The 21,370-nt window shown below is 33.8% G+C and overlaps 1 protein-coding gene across 1 annotated transcript in view; it reads right to left on the minus strand.

The window, feature by feature from the left end:
* LOC150087616 (uncharacterized) overlaps nt 1-21,370 on the minus strand; it is a 142,838-nt gene that overhangs the window by 36,395 nt on the left and 85,073 nt on the right. Inside the window, exons 3-6 of the mRNA XM_090369827.1 lie at nt 16,469-16,595; nt 13,194-13,322; nt 3,573-4,852; nt 1,928-2,111 (exon numbers count right to left, since the gene is read on the minus strand). Coding sequence (XP_090225953.1) covers nt 1,928-2,111; nt 3,573-4,852; nt 13,194-13,322; nt 16,469-16,595 — 1,720 coding nt within the window. The remainder of the gene's footprint in view (nt 1-1,927; nt 2,112-3,572; nt 4,853-13,193; nt 13,323-16,468; nt 16,596-21,370) is intronic.

Below are 21,370 nucleotides of genomic sequence, written 5' to 3' on the forward strand. Positions count from 1 at the left end.
CAATCTGTGTGAGGTCATTAGTAATTGCAAAAGCCATAGCATCTCAATCAGCTGAGTGTGTGACTAGAAAACGGAAGCCAGCTGGAGTTGTGAACATTAAAATCACCTAGGAAAATTATCTTACTGTTAAGAAAGTTGGACTGGAGAAATCAAGTTTGAAAGAGAGGAAGTCAAAGAGTTCCAAATGGTTAATGGAGATGGGAGAACGATAGAGGCAACAGATGAATCTGACAGAATGTGATAGAGAGATTTTAAGCCAGAGAAGATTGAGAAGAGGAGATTCCAAATTACTAAGTCTCTGACAGGGAATATCTAAATGGACATATGCACAAGTACCACCTTTAAAGTGAAAGGAATCATACAGTGAATAATTTGGTTGAATGAGCAGTGGTTGAATGAACCGATAGCTGACACTCTGTCAGAAAAAGTATGTGTGGTTTGGCAGACTGTAAGTGGAAATGGACATCATTGAGATTTGAACTGAGACCATGTATATTTGTGAAATGAATGAAGAAGTGTTTGGGAGGTTTAGATCTTTTTTCAGATAAGTTTGATAATTCATGTTGTATTCGGTGGTAAGAAAAGATGGGGGAACATGCTGCATAAAATAATGAAATTTATGGATAGGGCATACACATGGTAAGAATATGTCTGGCAGAGTAGAGGCAGTGAGATTAAGGGCTTACCTGGAAACCTCCTAGAGAGTTACCAATAGGTTTGGCCTGGTGTACTAACTAGTGGCTGACCTGCAAACAGTTTTAGAGTTGCACCCTTGAGCGGGTTGCTTATTGTTGGCTTCCATCTGTTTTTGTGGAAGTGAATGGTTTGAATAAATTCAAGGAAGAACTAGACAAATAATTATTGGATGGTATGGATTAAAATCATTAGGGGTGAGGTGAGGGCTGTTAGGAAGATGACAGATAATCATTAGTTGTCTCTTGCACAGGCTGCATACAGCATGTACAAACATGCTGTGTGCAGCATTATATTGTCATGCAATGGGGTACTGCATGTTTCAATAGCCCATATTGTTTTCTACAAATTAAGCCCCTAAGTTCTTTCAGAAGTGTGTAATACAATGCAGTACTGCACAATTTGAAAAATATACAAGAAGAATGTCATGACAGTGTTTGAAAACAGTCCCCCCATTACCTGATCTGAAGATTAGAGCCCTAATTTTTTGTTGTTTTTTATGAATCAGGATGCTTCCATTGTACTGATTCAGATTTAAAGTGGTCCCACAGTTCATCTCATGACTAGATTTCTGATGATATGGGAGTTTGAATTTGATTACATGTTATGAGACTGCAACTGACATTTTTTTTTTTATGCAGCAAGCTTCCAAACTTTGATAATGCTATGTACAGGTCAGTTTCCTGCTTGCTTATTCTCCTCCACCCCAACCCTTTGTAATTACTGACTCTATTGTTTAAAGACTAAAATATGAAAGAAGACAAAAATTAAATTAACCTTATTATCTTAAAATTAAACAGCCTATTTCAAGAAGCACACAGATCAAACCATTTATTAATAAATATATATATATATATATATATATATATATATATGGAGGGAACAAGAGTCACACAATGCATAAAAAATTAAGCAATAAAGTTTCAAAATTTACACAAAGAAAATGAATTCAAAGGCTCTCCAACATTATATCTTATTGTTTCAAATAACATTGAATTACTGCATCATATATGTTGATACATAGTCTGGAGTAATGTGAATAAGATATGGTGACACATTCCTTTAATTAACCCTATAAGCAAAAGAATTTTGCTTATGGGGTCAATTTGACAAAGTGATTTTTGTGGGCTAAATTGTTAGCTCACAAGAATTATTTTGTTTACCACAGCTCAGCAAAAACATATGCAAAAGTTCAAATTCTCACGCACGCAAGCAAGCAATCAATAAATCTTACCTCTTATGCATAAATTTTTTGGGAGGCACAGGAGGTTCTTGATCGGAAAGACCACTTTCAATAATGCAAGGATGACTGGTAATTCTAGGCAAAGATGGCAAGCTTAAATATTTTTTTTTGCTTTTATCAACCACAGCATATTCTACTTCTAATTGCTTAGTGATTTCTTGTAATCCATTTGTTCCTAAATAAAAAAAAAATTAAAATTGTTTGTAACTTCATTTCTAAAGAGAATGAAAAATAAAACCAGGAACAACTCATTCAGCAAATACTAATCAATGAAAGAATTAAATGCAACCAATTTCGAAATCTGTTTGGAGTTTTTTTTTTTTTTTTTTTTTGAAGTTGTATGAAAAGTAAATATAGCAAAACCCAAGAATATTAATTAAGAATAAGATTTTAATTCCATTATGCACGTTTGTACATATTTTCAACACATCTGTCATGAATTGTTGCACAATCTAAGGACTAAGCTGTATTTGCTTTATACAAATGATTTGAAAAACAACCCAGATCAAGCATTCATCAAAGCATTTTATTGTAAAAAAAAAAAAAAAAAACATTACAAGCAGAATTTCAAAGTTTATGTAACTAATGTTTTTTTTTTTTTTTAAACAGAGGAAGGAAAGTAAGACAGGAATTTTAGAGAAGTGCTATTCAAAGTGTGGTCTACAGACCAGTGCCGGTCTGTGAACTTTTTTTTTTTCTTTTTTTTTTATGAAAACCCTAAACACGAGAGGCATTAGAACCTATAGTACTTAGTACCATGCTTGGGTTGGAGGTTGGTAAAACAAAAGAAGATATTTGTTGACATTAGACTAATTTCTGTAGACTAATTTTTCAGGAAATACGTATGAAGGAAGGTTGTTCCAGAAAACGGCAGTTGAATGAATAAACGAGGAAGATGAAAAGTTGGTTCTGTGAGTTTGATTGTTTGTTTGTTATTTGGTTTTTAGGAGCATTAGCAACTAAGGCCATATTGCTCCGGGGATATGCGGTGGTCATTCCCTGACCTTTCCGCATCCTCCGTATTTGGTGGTCACGGGCTCGAACCCCGGTCTAATCAAGAAGCGTGTGCTACGTACTGCTGCTCCTGCTCGCCTGGCTACGGAAGTGCCCTGTGAGTTTGAAGTTGGACAATAAATGGATGTTGGCTGGTCTGCTGTGGGTTGGAAATAAAAGAAACTGGTCCTCCACCACAGACTGTTTGAGGAGCATTGTTTTAGAGAAAATTAAGATAGGAGTTTTTTTTTTGCAACATTAGACAACTAACAAATACCGTAAAGTATTCACATATGAGGGATGGGACTGAATGAATATTCCTTACTACATCAGAGGAGTTTAAATTTACTACTACAATTTTTAATATTATTAGGACAATGAATACAATCATTAACTATATTTAGCAGTCACATGAATCTGAGCCACAGTCCACTCAAATGCACCCTTGTGCTTGACCACTTGGCTAAGGCAGGCCAAGTGGGCAAGCACATTCTAGATGGCAAGTGGAAACAGTTTTTTTTTTTTTATATATATGGCACGAGTTCCTTGGTGAGGGTGCACACAATTATAAAATAGTTTTCCCATGAGGTAACAGGTACCCATAATAGTACAAAATTTAACTCAAAATGTATCATGCACTTACCATGATTGCAGCAAGTTTCAAACACAGCTGGTTGTAAACTTTTAGTTGCTGCACGTTTAGAAGTATAACTTTTATTACCAACCACACTGTCACCATTTATTGGTATCTCCTCTCTAATACATTCATAGTCTTCATTAGCAGGAGAAGAATGAGTTTGTTGGTGTGGTAGCACTGAATTTTCTGCAGCTGGATTTTTATTCATTACGGTCTGCTGATTGCATTTTTGAATAGAGACTGTATCTTTTGATTTTTTATTTAAACTTGCATTGTCTTCACTTAACACACAGGAATAAACATTTTCCATTTCTGATATGTTTGAATGTGAAGTCAAATGATTTACTTTGAATGTCTTACTTTGATCATTTTCACCATCTGGAATAACGCTTGCTAATCTGGCATATGCTCTTATCATTTTATCATGATAAACACTTTTATCATGCGTATCTTCATTTTTTGTCCTTGTACTGAGAGCAGAACAATTTGAGGTGCCCTGTACACTACCTATTTTTTCTGTTTGATATGCAACTGGAGTTGAGGGACGTTGCACATTAGCTGTCAACTGAGGAGAAATTAACATTGAGCAACTTCTGCTTTTATAAAGCACTTTACTGGATGCATTATTGTTCTCTGGCTTTGAAATATGAGCTGATGGAGAGCAAAGACTAGATAAAACACCTGGCAGTGACTGATGATGAGATTTAGGAAGACTAAGTGAATTTAATGTAGATACCAACACTCCATTTACTGCCGTATTTGAAGTATAATTACGTGTATCACAAAGGTCAGTCACTTCATGGTGAGACACATCTGGCTTCACAGTCGCCTCACAGTGGGACCCATCTGGCTTCACAAGATTTATCTCAGATAATGATTTGGAGGACACAGATTTCCATGCTTCATATCTGGCAGATGAACTGCACAAGTTCATGCTGTTCTCTTTATTATTATGTTGATTTTTTCCAGTACCACTATATGAAGCAGAAAAATTAGATGCTGTTTTACTAACAATACCATTATGATAACTAATGAGACTTGATTCAGGCAAGGTATTGCTCCTCGGTCTTGTAGAGTTTTGTATATTTTTATTTTGATTCAGAACACTTAATTTCTTCTTTGATAGCTCAACTTCATGGGTAGGATAGGAAAATCTCTGGGCATAGAGAGTAGCAAAGAGCTTCCGGCAAGATCGTCTTATGTTCTGTTCTGAAAGATGAAGTTCATCATCAAATCTTACTCTCTGCTGGCAGTTCTGGAATAATGAGACTGGAGTTGGAGGACGTCTAGAAAAAAAAAAAAAGTTATTTAATGACATATGGGAAAATTAATGAATTATATCATTAAATAAGTGTTTCTCTATCAGGGCTCAATAGAATATCGTGGAATAAATAAAAAAAAGTTTTGAAATATTGGAAAAAATTCTAAATATCCCTAAAAATATCACGGGAATTTTTGCTCAGCAATTGGCATTACTGAAGTAATCTCCATATACTACTAATTTACTACTACCAGCTGCCTGTTTGTTTTGTTTTAGTCAGTTTGTATTTAAGGTTAAATTTAGCTATATTTTGCCTGTTTTGCATTGTTATACAGCTGCCCCACCAGAAAGCAAAGCCCTGTGCACAAGAAAGCAAAGCCCCAGGCACACAAGGCGCACGCCTGGGGCCTCTTAAATTGAGGGGGCCTCAAATTTCAGATCTTTAAAAAAAAAAAATGTTTCATTTTAAATTTTTACACTCATCTTTATTACCATTACTGAATAAAACTATAATTTAAGATGAGAAATTAGTAAACTCTTATGCGAATATCCCTACATATTATATGAAATATCTATACGAACTAAATGAATCTGAAGTAGAATACATATTATCATTAATGCTTAAATTAAACACTTTCAGTTTTTTCCTAGTGGAGGTAATTCCACGAGTAAAGAACACTGTGACGATATTGCTCAAGAAACGATATTAGATTTGTTCGCGAAGGCAGTTCAAAACTATTCGCAACTAATTGGGAACCAATAAGCAAGCGTAGTATCTTTTAAAGCCTCTGAAATCACTACTGCGCGGGCTCACATGTAACGGAGCATCGTCTTTTTTAATAGCTTTCGGAACTAACATTTCACTCATGAATCTGTTACAAATTACTAGAGTTTGGTGTGGTTGGTGTTTTAGTGTAGGAGTATTTTTGTTTTGTTATCAAGTAAGTATCTGTAATATCTTATGTATTGTTTATGTATTTATCAAAACTGAATGATTTAACGAGGCGTGACATTTATAGCAAGTGATAATTGGGAATTAATTTAATTCCCAATTAATAAAATATGTATGAAAGAATTGCGCAACCAAAATGATTAAAACCGCAACACCAAATCTAGAGCACGTGCTATAGTAAAAATGTGCGTTTAGAATGCACACTGTAGTGGTACCGAAAATATTTAGGGAAGGAAGCCTGTTGTTGTTATTTGGTTTTTAGGAGCATTAGCAACTAAGGCCATATTGCTCCAGGATATGCAGTGGTCATTCCCTGACCTTCCCGCATCCTCTGTATTTGGTGGTGACAGGCTCAAACCCCAGTCTAATCAAGAAGCGTGTGCTACGCACTGCTGCTCCTTCCCACCTGGTTACGGAGGCACCGAGGAGGGGGGCCTCAAAACTGAATTATGCCTGGGGCCTCTCAAGTGCTAAATCTGCCACTGATGGAGGCACTGGTTAAAGAAGCATTGCAGGCACATCCAGATAGACTTCAGTTATAGCTCGGACCCAGCATGGGTTTGTTAAGGGGAAGTCTTGTCTGACCAATTTGATTGAATACTATGATGTAGTCACAAAGAAACTGGATGTGAAGAATAATTTTGATATCATATATTTGGATCTTAGAAAGGATTTTGATATAGAAAACAACAATGGACCCAACACTGAATCCTGGAGTCCTCCAGGGTTCAGTGTTGGGTCCATTGTTGTTTTCTGTATTCATTAATGATATTCATGATAGTATATCAGGCTTAATGTCCAAGTTTGCAGACGATACGAAGGTCGGCAGGGTTTTTAATGCCACTAATGACAGTACACTGCTGCAACAGTATTTAAAAAAGTTGAGCAGATGGGCTGAGAGGTGGTAACTGAAGTTCAACATTGACAAATGTAAAGTACTGCACATTGGAAGAAGTAACCCCAGAGTAATGTATCAACTGTGTGGTACTACACTGACAGTGGTAGAGAGCAAAAAGGACCTGAGGGTAATTGTGCAGGCAGATATAAAGTTTTCTGAGCAGTGCAGATGGTCTGCTAGAGTAGCTCATTGTGTCTTGTCAATGATATACAGGAATTTTTCTAAAAGGGATAAGGAGGTGATTATCCTCTTGTATAAGGCAGTGGTCAGGCCACCCGTTGAGTACTGTATACAGGTCTGGAGGCCTCATTTTAAGAATGTAGAGCTGTTTGAATGAGTACAGAGAAGGGCAACAAGGTTAGTGAATGGAACAAAGGGGTGCTCTTACAAAGAAAGGCTTAAGTTTTGCAAATTATAGTGTCTGGAGACTAGGCACCTGCGACGTGATCTGATTGAGGTGTATAAAGCCTTGAATGGTTTGAGCATGCTCAATGCTGATGGGATTTTTCCTTTTGCTCAGAATAATCGCCTGAGAGGGCATAAATTCAAATTAAGAAAAGACAGTTTTAGGATAGATGTGTGGAAGTTTGCCTTTAGCCAGTGGGTGGTTGATTACTGGAACAAACTTCCATCTGTCTTGTAGAAGTTGATAGCTTAAATAGATTCAAGGCAGAACTAGACAAACATTTGGAGCGAGTGAATGGGTGAAATGAGAAGGGGATATGTTTTTTTTTTTTTTGGCTGATGCTATATAAGCTTGCTTTCTTGCATCATGTACCCTTGTTAATGCAAATGTTTCCACTCCTACTTCAAGTTCACAGTCAGAAAGATTATATGGAAGTCATCCCATTAATTATCATTCGTTTGTAATCATTGACAGAAAAGCTTGACCAATACTTTCTTTGTCATCAGAAATTTGATTGGGTTAGGTATCATTTTGAGTTCTTACCAAATTCACTAAATTTACTTAGTCTGCAAGAAGAACAACTGACTGAACTACACTACAATCAAAGATGAAATTGAATGAAGTGTTACCTGATGTGTTTTGGATTTCAATAAGAAAAGAGTATTATCCTGAGAGTATTATTATCCTCAATAAAAGCAGTGAGTATGTTACTCCTGTTTTCGACTTCTTAACTTTGTGAACAAGCTTTTTCATGTCTGATAAACATTAAAAGCAAAGAAAGAAATTATCTGCTATCTTTTGAGGAAAAACTGTGGGTGTGTTTATCAAAAATTCAGCCAAGTTTAACATTTGTGCAAAAATAAAGCCGCCCAAGTGTTGCAATGAAAGTAAACCTTATACTGACTTTGGATGTGTGAACTTTATTTTGATGTGTAAGTAACTTTATTTTGATTTAATATTTTCATATTTGGGGGGAAAAATTTTTAAATAATTAAAAAAATATGTATATATAACATAATATAAACTAGCAATAAACTAAATATTAGAATGAACCTTCATCGTTCCGATATTAAAACTTATAATAACAAATCCAGCAAGAAAACAGGTAATTTGGAACATGATATTGAATTCAGACATTTCCAAAAACATACTTTTGGTAATATTTTCATTTCAATACTTAACGTAATTAATAACGCAAATGATAGATTATTGCAAGAAGATATTAGCATGTTACAATATAAAACACTATATACATACGGTCTAAATAATAAATTTAATCAAAAATATTTGACGAATAATTTAAAAGATATTTGCGTTTATAATATGTTTCAAATTGCCAAACTCCGTAAATATAATCGCAATAGGAAATATAGTAAATCTAACACATATAATAGCAACCGAGAACATCTAGGAGACTTCATAAATTTATTCAAAATGTGGGACACGGATCCTATAAATATTAGTAAAATACACATCACACTTTTCAGTATTAAACTCAGTGTACTCAAAGCACTACATAGAAAAACCAACGATTACGTCTTTGTATCTTCTCATCTTATGCACATCATATCAGACATTGTCAAATTCAGATGTCATATTTTGAATGTTAGCAAGCAGCCGGAAAATTCTGTCCTCATCTTATACTTTCAAAATAAATTAATGGATGATTTAGATATACATAAAACTATTAATTTACGTAATGACTTGCTGCCTATTAATAACTTACATATTAATATCAGATTTAGATATTCTAGACCATTTGGTCTTAAAGCGTGTAACTATAAAACAATAGCTACAAACCTTCACAATATCAACATCGGACAGGATATATGTGTTTGCCACAAACCTTCATTTCATAGGTACGTGGACCCTAACCATAATCACATTATAACCGGCAATTTAGATATAATCCCATTTCCTGAACTTAGAGATATTTTATCACTGGGTTTTAAATTTCGACCTAATTTACCTATTAATAAATCTAATTTTAAAAAATTTGTTATATCTAGATTTACTTAAATATTGCATAAGATCAGCATACAACCATAACATACCGGTTGAAGCATACCACATGTGGCTATTTACAATGCTTAATATCATATCTAGCAAATATAATCAATTGAAATTCATACAAGATAATCTATATAATACCAAATTAATAAATAGACAGCTCAAAGATATATATGAACATTTTGTGATTACTCCCGTTGACAAAGCTGCTTGTAATTATGCAATCATATGTAAATCATATTATATAGAAATCATTAAAAATGAACTACAGTCTAGCCATACATATAAACAGATAGCATCTTCCCATAATATAATAATCAAAAAATTAATTGCATTGCATAAAAAATTAAAGTTAAAGTATAATAACCTAAAATTTCCATTTATATATGGCATACCCAAATTTCACAAAACACCAATTGCTTTTAGATTCATAACATCATGTAGAGATAGTTATGCTAAATTTCCCGGAAAAACGTTAGAAAAGTTACTTAAAATTATATTAAATAACTTAAATAAAACTATTATAATAAATAATAACTTACCTATTATAAATGCTCTAAAAAATAATAATATTCATCAAATACAAACATTTTACTTTAACAGTCTATTTACGAGCATTAATCTTGATAACTTAGAAGTCGTCCTCCAGAAACTATATTTAGAAAATAAAAATGCTATAAAGGTTGATTTAACCTACTGGAATTCTCTAATAAAATTATGCATCTTTAATAATTATGTATATGACGGAACATCGTTATACCTACAAGTGACTGGCACCCCTATGGGAAGTCCAGCATCAAGCATAATCGCAAACCTTTATCTACATTATACAGAAAGAATTCCAAGATAACCTACTTATATATAGATACGTAGATGATATATGTGTTTTTAATTGTCCACATTTTGTCCAGGATTACATTAAATTATATCCAGTAGAACTTGTACTGGAAAAAACTAATAGTTCTGATACTATAGCAAATTATCTGGATCTTCATATAGAAATATTGCATAATAATAATAAAAGAGATGCATTCAATTTTAACGTAGTAAGCCTTACAAATTGGAAATCTAATATATCAAAATCAGTGCATGCTAATATAATTTTATCACAATGTCTAAGGATTGCTTATATCTGCAATAGTAATAAAAATTGTTCAGCGGGCTTAACAGTGTTGTACAGCAAGTTGATCAATAATAATTTCCCTATCGCTTACCTGAAATATCATTTCAGGAAAGCGATAAACATTATTAATTTCAAAAATTTGTTTTCTGAACCTATTGTTTTAGTATAATTTTCAATATAATCGTATATTTAGTGCCATGTATATATGTAAATAGGATACACTTTGCATTCTTGGTGTCTTACGGCGTAGAAAACTTGTACCCACCGGCTTGCAAATTACAGTGTATCATTTTTTTTTTTTTTTTTTATATATATATATATATATATATATATAGTTAATATATAGTTAAATTCATTTAAATTTACTTAAATTTACGCTGAGATAACATGCAAATTCAGCTCAGGGTCCTACTATAGGAACGGGTTTGCGATCCCGGGCATACCCGAGCCACAACTTATATCTTGTAATGTCTTTAAACTGTCCTACACTCTTTATTTTTATTTCTCCGAAATTATTAGGGCAATCCGAGGACGTAGGAGAAACTATTTCTTATCTATACCACTATTTTTCGCCTTTGTGGAGTTCAGGTTCTATTATTCCTACTCCTTTAGTTTTTCTTCTTACTATCTGCATGTTTCTCTATGCGTTAATTTAATTTAATTATTTATTTATTTTTACCGTATCCATCACATAGGGGGCACCACATATTATTTTGACGACTATTACATTATGTCCTAGATACGGTCAATATGTAGTATGTATTATATATTTAATCTTATTTTAATCATTAAATTACGTTCTCTGTCGGGTCAACGATGATTAATATATGCTTATATTTATATTTTACTTATATTTCTTACCTTTGTTTCTAATATTTCTAAATTTTATTATCATCTTTCGATTTATTTATATTCGATTTATTTTCGGCCTATACTGGTTTATATTTGGTTTAGATTTAAATTACTTAGCATATATTGATCATCACAGAAACAGAGAACCTTGTCGTTTTTTGCCTTCATTCTGGGTGGTTGGCCCCAGTTGACGTCATCTAGATTGTCGGTAAAAAGCGATAATAATTATTTTTTTTTGCGTTGTCTTAGGTCCCTGATGGTATTATTGTTGGATTTTTTATATTATCCGTAGTATTATTATTATATATATATATATATATATTTACAAATAAATTTTCTTGACAATAATTTTGCAGTAACTGAACTGCACAGTTCTAGCTGGTAAACATTTTTATAGGTAGTGGTTCTTCCATGGAATAAAGGTTGAGAATTACTGCACTAAACAAAAAATTTGTGAGAAAAAAAAAAGCATTTCAAATAACCACACCAGTCTATTATGTTTTCTAAGTGCAAATTTTTCACAATTAGGTAAGTTCCACTTGAATAGGATACAAGATGATTATGTAACTGGAACATTGGCCATCAAACAATTTTAAATTTCCAGCAAATAATGTTTTTGTTTTGTAAAGTTGCATTATAAGTTGAAAGAAAGGACATGATAAAACATCCTGGTAGTAAAATATACAAATATATCTTATATCCCTTTCCATATAAACTTTCTCATCAGACCTCCTTCTGAGAAACCCATGGCACAGAAAGCCTTATGTTTCTCATTCTCGTGTTTTCCTCTTCTTGTGTTTCTCAGGTGGATTTGTGATGTCACTATGATTGCTGTTGCTGTAACAATATAAAGGCAAGCTGCAACCCTGAATAACGAAGAGTCACTCTGAGGATGGAAATTTATAATTTTTCAGTGAAGGAGAGGGCCAAGAAACAGTCAACTTCAATTCTTCTAAAACTCAGTCCTATGTTAATTCTTGCAAAAAATATTCTACTGTTCTCATGCTCACTTTCAACAGTTAGATTTGTAGAAAAGATGACACATCTCTATTGGGAATTAACCTGATGTTTAATATTTCTAGACATAAGCATATTGCGTTCTCTACATTGAAGAAAAAAAAAAAACAACCTACTGTGTGGCATCACATATGGACTGTTAAAACCAGTGCTAAACTAGCTGGTGTTGTGCCAGTGATTCTCTGACTGTGATTCTCTCCAGTCTTTCCAACTTCAGCTTTAATATGATAAAAAAAGAAAAAGTGCAATACAGCGTACTTAATAAAAAAAAATTAAGTTGGACTTAACATCCCAATTTGATTTTTTCATAAAACACCAACAAATCTATGGAATCATTTTGAATTTATGTAATTAATTTTTATTTTTTAACCCCCACTATGAATAGTGACTACCTAAAGACTATTTTGGGTGGTGATAAATGAAAGTTCATTTACAGCGATTTTTGATGTACAGTCCTTTTGAATATTTCTTTATATCATCATCTGTCTTTTAGTAACTATTTCTACAATAGATGAATTGCTGCCATCATTTAATTAGAATATATGTCACATGAAAAGATATTCAATTATGACACTTATTGGAAGACTAGGTTATATACATATAAGGTTATATACATATAAGAGATATATGTATATAACCTTATAAGTATATAAAAGAGCAATTAAGCTCTCTTATAAATATACAAGACAGTAATTCTGTAATTTTTTTTAAGATTTTGAGTCTAATTCCATATTAATATTCATTTTGGTCAGAAAACAAAAAAAAGAGAAAAATATGCATAAAATTTTGTCAACAGACAGTTTTAAATTCAGATGTGAATGTATGAGAGGAGGAGAAATATTCTTCTGCACAGTTAAATGTTTCTCCTATGCATAATATGGCTAACACATTACCAAAATAATTTGCAATACCATCTTCCTTCTTTCCTTCCCATCCCTAATTTTCCTTATTATTATTATGCTAGGAAAAATAGCACTTTCTTCTTCTCAGCAAGGGAGGTCTGCATACACTCTTGTAAATAAATACATACAACCACATCAAAATATCAGCTAGTAAAAATATGCCAATGGGTAAATATCTAATTCAATGGGGAATGGATTGACCTTACCGATTACACTCTTTTAATACACTATGATCTGCTTTCACTGGTCCAAAGTTATGATTACAATTGGTTGATGCTTTATGATACTTCAAGCTATTCAATGAAGGAAATTCTTCACCATTCTGAAGTATATACCTATTAAAGTAAAGTTAAAATTATTTTTTTTAATTTAAAATTTCTTTAAAATCCTAAAGTTATTTCTACACACTCCACAATGAACAGTAATGTCAAAGCATCATAGTAAAAAGAGAAAATGTCTCACTGCATAATACTATAAAAGTAAGACTTAATTCCTTTATCTACAGAATGTTATATACGATATACTTGCTTCTCAAGTCAGTATAAGTCACACAAATGTGACTTTTGTCCCTTAAACAAATAAATTTCCTGCTTTTCTAACTTAGAATGAGCATGCATGGCGTGTCGTGTGTGTGCAGCGTGCGTGCACACGCACACACGAGACTACACACTAAAAAAGTCCATTTAAATGAACTTCACAGGGGTGCATAAATCATTTGTCATACCAAAATTTTGTTCTAACAAATATCACGGAAAATTTTCAAAAGAACCAATATTTGTTAAAATAAATTCTGCTGCACTTTCATAATATGCATAAATAGCAATTTCTAATTTTTTTTTTTTTTTTATAAAAACCCCAAACATGGGTATTAGAACCTATAGTTCATAGTACTGTGCATGGGTTAAAGGTTGAGAAGATGAAAGAAGATATTTGTTGACATTAGACTTGAACTTTAGCGCAATTGAAAATATGAGGGTTAAACCTGTCAAGTTGAATTAGATTACTAATTTTGATACTTATTTTTATTTTATTTTTTTCCAATTGGGTGAAATGCTTATGTGAATTAGAAGAGCTTGAAATAACAAAAATGCAGCCTGTTTCTTTACTGCACATATAAATCCAAAATTCAAATAACCGTCATCATACTTTTGTTTTGGTCTTTTATTAGTTGGTTCCTGTTTTTTCACTTCAAATTTTTGGGGAACAAAAGGCTGCAATTGTTCATCCTCCTTTGAAGTGTGACAATATTGTGTTCATTTTCGTCAACCACAGTTGCACTACTAGAAGTACTTTGCTTCTCATTTTAAAGTTCCTTTTTTCAATCACAAATCCATGGTTACATATTTTAATATACTAAAAATTCGAAATTATCAAAAAAAAATTTATACAAGGAAGTGAGTTTAGTTATGATATTGGTTTGCTTCCTTCTCTCCTTCAACCTGTGTACTCCAGGCTAAATTGCATATGAATGGCACTAGATCATCACATTGCTACTTTTTCATAGGCATACATCTCTATGCAAAGCCTGCCAAAATAAAGTTCCACACGGTCTATTTGATTATTAGTTTATGCCAGTATATTAATAACAAAAAAAAAAAAAATTATGTTAAATATTATAATGATACAAGAGTGATGTATGCTACAAATATGCAAAATTTATTTATTTTATTTTTAACATATAGGTTAGTGCAAAAGCATCATTTTAATGTAGCCATCTACCAAAGTAGTTAAATTAGTTAATTAAATTGGTATTGTTTTGGTTATATCTCATATTGTGAATATCTTCACAACGAGCTGCCATGGTATTGTACTACCTTGAATAAGTAACACTTCACCAGTGGAGAAGACTACTGTTACTTATTCTCAGCGGATACCACCACCCAGACGGAGATGGAACCGTTTCAAAACTTGTTTGTAAATGTGTGGGATAATAACTCTACTATCGACTTGTCCCTATTAGACTTAGAAAAGCAAAAAGTAGAGAGAAAGTTATAGTAGGAGTGGAAGAAGAAAAGAAACAGTGCAGAAGAATGAAAGGGGCAGTAATGCCATTTCAAGGCTTGTTGGCCTTTAATCGGTGGGTGGGCAGGTACCTTGGTGTTGCAATAGTGACAACCCAGTTGTAAAGTATAACTTCACAATATGAAAGATGCCTGATGGTGTGCAGCGATACAGACTATAAAATATTTAAGGGCAAAGGCCTCATGCTATGAGGTAGAATGACTAATATATAGGTTAGTGCAAAAGCATCATTTTAATGTAGCCATCTACCAAAGTAGTTAAATAGTTAATTAAATTGGCATCATTTTGGTTATATCTCATACTGTGAATACCTCCACAACAAATTGACATGGTATTGTTTGTTATTGTTGTTGTTATTTGGTTTTTAGGAGCATTAGCAACTAAGGCCATATTGCTCCGAGGATATGCGGTGGTCATTCCCTGACCTTTCCGCATCATCCGTATTTGATGGTGACGGGCTCGAACCCCGGTCTAAATCAAGAAGCGTATGCTACGCACTGCTGCTCCTTCCCACCTGGCTACGGAGGCGCCATGGTATTGTACTACCTCGAATAAGTAACACTTCACCAGTGGAGAAGACTACTGTGAAACGGTAGTTTTCTTTTTAATGAAGCTAAGATACTTAATATCCAATACAATTACATAAAATTATTAATTGCCAAAACTTTGGAGATGAAAATCCACAGCAATTCTATTAACATCGCCGAACTTTTCTCATTTGTGATTTGTTGTTGTTTGAATGCATGCATACTAACAATTAATTTCCTATTAATATTGTAACACCCCCCCCCCCATTCATCAGTTTTATTCCACCCTGTGAGCACAATAAATGTCAAAAAGTTTTAGTCCACTTCAGGGAGGAAATTTAGTAGATTATATTTTTATTATCACATTTTATCGTAGTTTAACATATATTTTTAATGCCGCATTTTTCTGACATAATGTCTTCCATCAGTAGAAGTTACATGAGGTTTGATATTTCTTGGGCTGATGGTGAGTAACACATTTTGAGTTTTAAATTATGTTTTGTTAATTCATTGATATTATAGGAGAATAGGATAAGAAGAATTCTTATGAGACAGAATAAAGGCAAATTCCTTTGTACATTCTTAAATTAACAGTAAAGTGTAAAAACACAACTTTTTAAAATTTGGGCAAGTTTCTCATTATAAAACTTACATTTAATAAGTATTTCAATTCAGTAGAAAAAGGCCAAGCACTAAACTGCAAACAGAATTTAAAAAGTCAAAAAAATTTTGGGGAATTTATGAAATAGGTGGGTCTTTCAGGGTACCATACAACTGTGTGTTATGACTGGGAATCACCACTGCTGCTGGACTGCTATAAAATTGCAGCTGCGATTTCAGCAGATATAAATTTAATGATACAATTGCTCAATAAGGAATTACTGTAATGATAATAGGTATTATAACTATAGTTAAAAATAAATAAAATTTACTTTGGCTTTGTAGTCTCCTGGCTGTTGTCAGTGTCGGCTGAAGAAGTAGACCCTATACGCTGTCCATGTCCTCCACATGTCACAATACCAGAGTCCACATCACTGTCTTGGGCTGCTGTTGTAGGGGCTGAAAAGATAATAAATAAACCTTTGTGCTGCTATTCTGAAAGTCTACTGTGTTTTCTGTTTTAAATTAATTTAAAGAAATTCTGGGAATTATTCATAAGACCATTCATTCTGAAGACCAAGTTTTCAGAAACACTTGCGTAAAGAACCTCATACAATTTTATTTATGAAAAAAAAAAAAAAAAAAACTGTTCTAGTGAACAAATACTCTACTAGTGAAAAAAAATAATAGTTCTCCTATCAATGATTTATTGAATGCTATCCTGTAGAGATAGAGATCATGATCCTACTGTATAGAGCAATTGAATACTGTGTTCAAGTATGGAGACTTCATCTGAAAAAGACATCGAACTTCTGGAAAGGGTCCAAAGACATGCAACTTGAATGGTGAGATCAGCAGAAGGGTCACCATATGAAGAAAGACTCTGATTATGTGGGCTACAGAACTTGGCAACCAGGCACCTCAGAGGTGACCTGATTGAGGTTTATATGGCTCTGAGAAGGGTTAGTAAAATAAATGAAGGTGGAATTCTCACTGTTCTAAACAATTCCAGAACTAGGGATCATAAATTCAAATTACAAGGGATGAGGTTTAGATTAGATTGTAGGAAGTTTTCTTTTAGCCAATGAGTTATTGATAGCTGGAACAAGTTGCCCTCGCAGGTAGTTGAGGCTGCCGGTTTGAATAAGTTCAAGGGTCTGCTGCTGGATACTTACGTGTGTGAGGAGGGAAGCATATAATTTGTGTTTTCTTATCTACTTGGTTGGGTTTTTTTTTTTTTTTGTTTGTCAGGCCAGCAAAAGCCTGTGGCTTCCTTGCAATATATGGCAAATACTATTACTATTATGCATGCACCAAGGGGAAGGGGGAACCACAGGAAGCAAATGAAGAAGGAAAGTTTATTTAGCAAGTTTGGAATCAGTGGCATGTCATTCAGTAGTATGGGCCCCTGGCACAGAAATATTAACAACTAAATTACTTTGCTCCTTAGTATAGCAGCTTCCCAATTATCTGGAAAGAAATGTTCCTGGATAATCGATACACAAAATAATAATTTGTAAAATAAAAAGAAATATAAGCATGACAAAAATATTTCCATAAATACATATAGTACACAATATTTTTATAAAGTATAATACAGCATTAGTATTAGCAAGTGATGCAAGGAAGCAAGCTTATAACAGCATCAGCCAAAAAATAAAAAAAAATAATAATTTGAATAACAGTATGAAAAGATTTTGACATCATATTTAATCATACATCTTTTCTGAAAAAGGAAAACAATGAAGTTTGCTTTTCACTTGGCTTGACTTCTGTAAATAATACTGTGTAAATTTTCAATCATCATCTCATCAACCCACAGATTACAGAAGAGATTGAAAAGTTAACATTAGCACTTTTTCATGTTTATTGATGAACTGAAGTTTTGTTCAATAGAAAGAACAACTTTTTCTCTTTTAACATGATGCATACACTGATGTAAATTAAAAAAAACAAAAAAACAAAGAGAACAATGTTAAATTGTTCTCCAGGTTTTTGCAATAGTGAATAATTTGAAAAATTTGAGCACTGTCACATAAGGCTGAATTTCTCCAAGGCACAGTGGTGCTGTTTCTGAAGCCTGACCACCCATTCTGCTGACTACCTTATTTTTGGTCCTCTAAAAATGTGTTAGAGCCCCAGACGACCTAATCTGGCATTCCTGCCATAAAAAAAACAAACAAATATTCCAAGTCAAATTACTTTATAATCAAACTTATGTTACAAAGCATTTGTGCAACCACCTCCTAAATTTACAATACACACAGCCGGCCCCTAAATCTGGGGGCCCTGGGATCCTGTGTGAAACTTATACAGGGTGTTTTTGTGATAGTGATTTTAATTTTTCAAATATTATAGTAACTAAGAAACAAAAATTTTAAATATGAATAATATTTAATACACTAATGAACAATATAGTTTTGACCATTTGAGCATGGGGTCCTGTTTGACAAAACAGGTTGAACATGCTTGTGGCTGGCACTGACAACACTGCATTATTTAACCTGAAACTCTTCCCTTCCTTTAATTATAAAGTTTTGAATGCCTCAAAGTACAAAAACAGTGAGGCAAGTGCATAATACTTCTCACTCATATCCAACAATTAAGTATCATTCAATGGAAATTGATAGAAAGATAATCTGTACTTGTTTTTTTTTTTTTTTTATTGTTGTTTAGTTTTTTCCCCTACTCTTTAAAAAAAAAAAAAAAAAAAAATTTCATGTCCAGATTTTTTTTGTCTTCATCCCCCTTCCCATAAATGTGAGATCTATCACTTTACCCAAATGCCCTTTGGCAGTCACCAAACCTAAACCAGCCTTAAGTATAAGCAATATTTGTAAGGGGGATGCAGCCATCATGTTAGGGTGGGAGACTTATTTACAGGTAATACAGAATCAGAACATTATAAAGCATCAACCAAAAAAAAAAAAAAAACCACCTTCCCATTTCAGCCATCTAGTCACTCCAAAAGTTTGTCCATTTCTTCATTGAATTTATTTAAGCTATAAACTTCCACAATGACAGACGGAAGTTTGTTCCAGCAATCAACTACCCTAAAGGCAAATTTCTGCACATCTATTCTACAACTCTTTCTTCAATTTGAGTTTATGGCCCCTCAGGTTTGTAATCTCAGCAAGAAGAAGAATCCCATCGGCATTGAGCCTGCACAAACCATTCAAGGCCTTATACACCTCAATTAGATCACTTTGCAGGTGCCTAATCTCCAGATGTTGCAATTTGCAGAACTTAAAACCATTCTTGGTAAGAGCACCCCTTTGTTTCCCTCACCAGTCTTGTGCCCTTTTCTGTACTCATTCTAACAACTTTACATCCTTCCTAAAATGAGGCCTCCAGACCTGTATGCAGTACTCAAGGTGTGGCCTGACCATTGCCTTATACAAGGGGGTAATCACCTTAATTTCTGCTAACAAAATTCCTGTATATCATTGACAAGACCTATGACCTGATCTGGCAGTCTGTCTGCACCACTCAGAAAATTTAATATCAGACTGCACAGTTACCTCCAGTTCTTTTTCATTCTCCACTACCCTTAGTGTAGTAAGTGTAATTTAATGTGGTAAGTGGGACCCTGGTAGCCATGTTAGCAAGAGCACAAGGCTGTACTGAGTAGAGAGTGCAGGGGTTTGAGACCAGCTGTCAGCAGTCATGGATTTTCTCCTTTCTCCTCAGTATCTTGAGTTAGTCAGTCTCAGGGCCGGGTGCTATTAGCAAGTCAAATTCAAGGATCCTGACTAGAAATGCATTAGAAATACATAAATAAATGTGGCAAGTGTAATTTATTTTGGTTACTTTTCAGAACAAGGCAGTTACTCATAGATCTTTGCAACAATGAGTGATTGGCAGGTGTATTTCTGCCCACAGCTTTCGAGTGATTGGCTGCTTATCCCCACAATTTTGCATTAGAGTGAATCAGTTTCACAAGCAACTACAGAAATACAATCGTGTTGAGTCCAGAGCATTTGCACTGGGGGGTGGATGTAAACTTCGGGGGTAATGTAGTACACGTGTATATTTTTTATTATTATTTACAACATATGTATATGTTACAACAAATCTGTATATTTACACTGGTGTTCAAGAATTTCACATTTCTAACCCTTTTTTGAGATGGCATATTACATTAATGACTAACATCTCAAATAGATATATAAACAAAAGATATTTATTAATAGTTACAGCAAAGCTAAGTAATATTTGACAGGTGCTCTCAAAATATTCCAAAATGAGCATTTGCAACCTTTACACAATAGTTTTGGTAAACATGACAATTATGGCTGAAATGTAATCAAAAGCCTTCAATTTGCTTCAGTTTATCATTTTAGATGGAAAACAAAATGAAAAGTTCACCAGGTGCAAACTAATATTCAGTTGACCCGCCTCAGGCCCTGATGACAGCAGCACACTGTCAAGGCATTGACAAGGTCAATTTCTGAAGATAACCAACTGATAGTTTGTGGTTCCAAACACGAATTATGGCTTCCTGAAGTTCATGAAGGGTCTTTGGTTTCTTTCTGGCAGCTACAGATTCCATACAATGCCAACAGTTCTCTATAGGATTCAGGTCTGAGGAGTGTCATAAGTTTATCAAATGCTAACAGGGAGCTAAATGATTTTGTAATAACTGAGAGCAAAGTGGAAGAGAAATTGTTGAAGTTAAACATAAGGAAGGCACCTGGGGTGGATGGCATCTTTCCAATTATATTAAAGGAGGCAGCAAAGGAAGTAAGCAAACCCTAAGCCATAATTATGAGAGATTTCTTGGACTCGGGGAAGGTCCCCATGAACTGGAGGTGTGCAAATGTATCACCAATTCACAACAGGGGTTCAAAAGGTGACACAAGTAACTACAGACCTGTTAGTTTAACTTGTGTTCTGGGGAAAATAATGGAATCACTGGTTAAAGAAGCATTGCAGGATCATCTAGACAAGACTGCAGTAATAGTTAAGACACAGCATGGGTTTGTTAAAGGGAGGTCTTGTCTGACCAATTTGATTGATACTATGATGTGGTCACAAAGGAACTGAATGCCAAAAATAATTTTGATATCATATACTTGGATTTCAGGAAAGCTTTTGATACTGTTGCACATGGAAGAATGCTGTAGAAATTAGAGAGGCATGGCATTAAGGGTAAGTTGCTACAATGGATAAAGGAATGGTTGAGTGGGAGACGACAGAGAGTGGTAATCAATGGACACTGCTCTTTGTGGACA

This window comes from Mastigoproctus giganteus, chromosome 3, assembly GCF_048544385.1.
Source record: "Mastigoproctus giganteus isolate SK-2022 chromosome 3, ASM4854438v1, whole genome shotgun sequence".
In the NCBI taxonomy this organism is placed as follows: Eukaryota; Metazoa; Arthropoda; class Arachnida; order Uropygi; family Thelyphonidae; genus Mastigoproctus; species Mastigoproctus giganteus.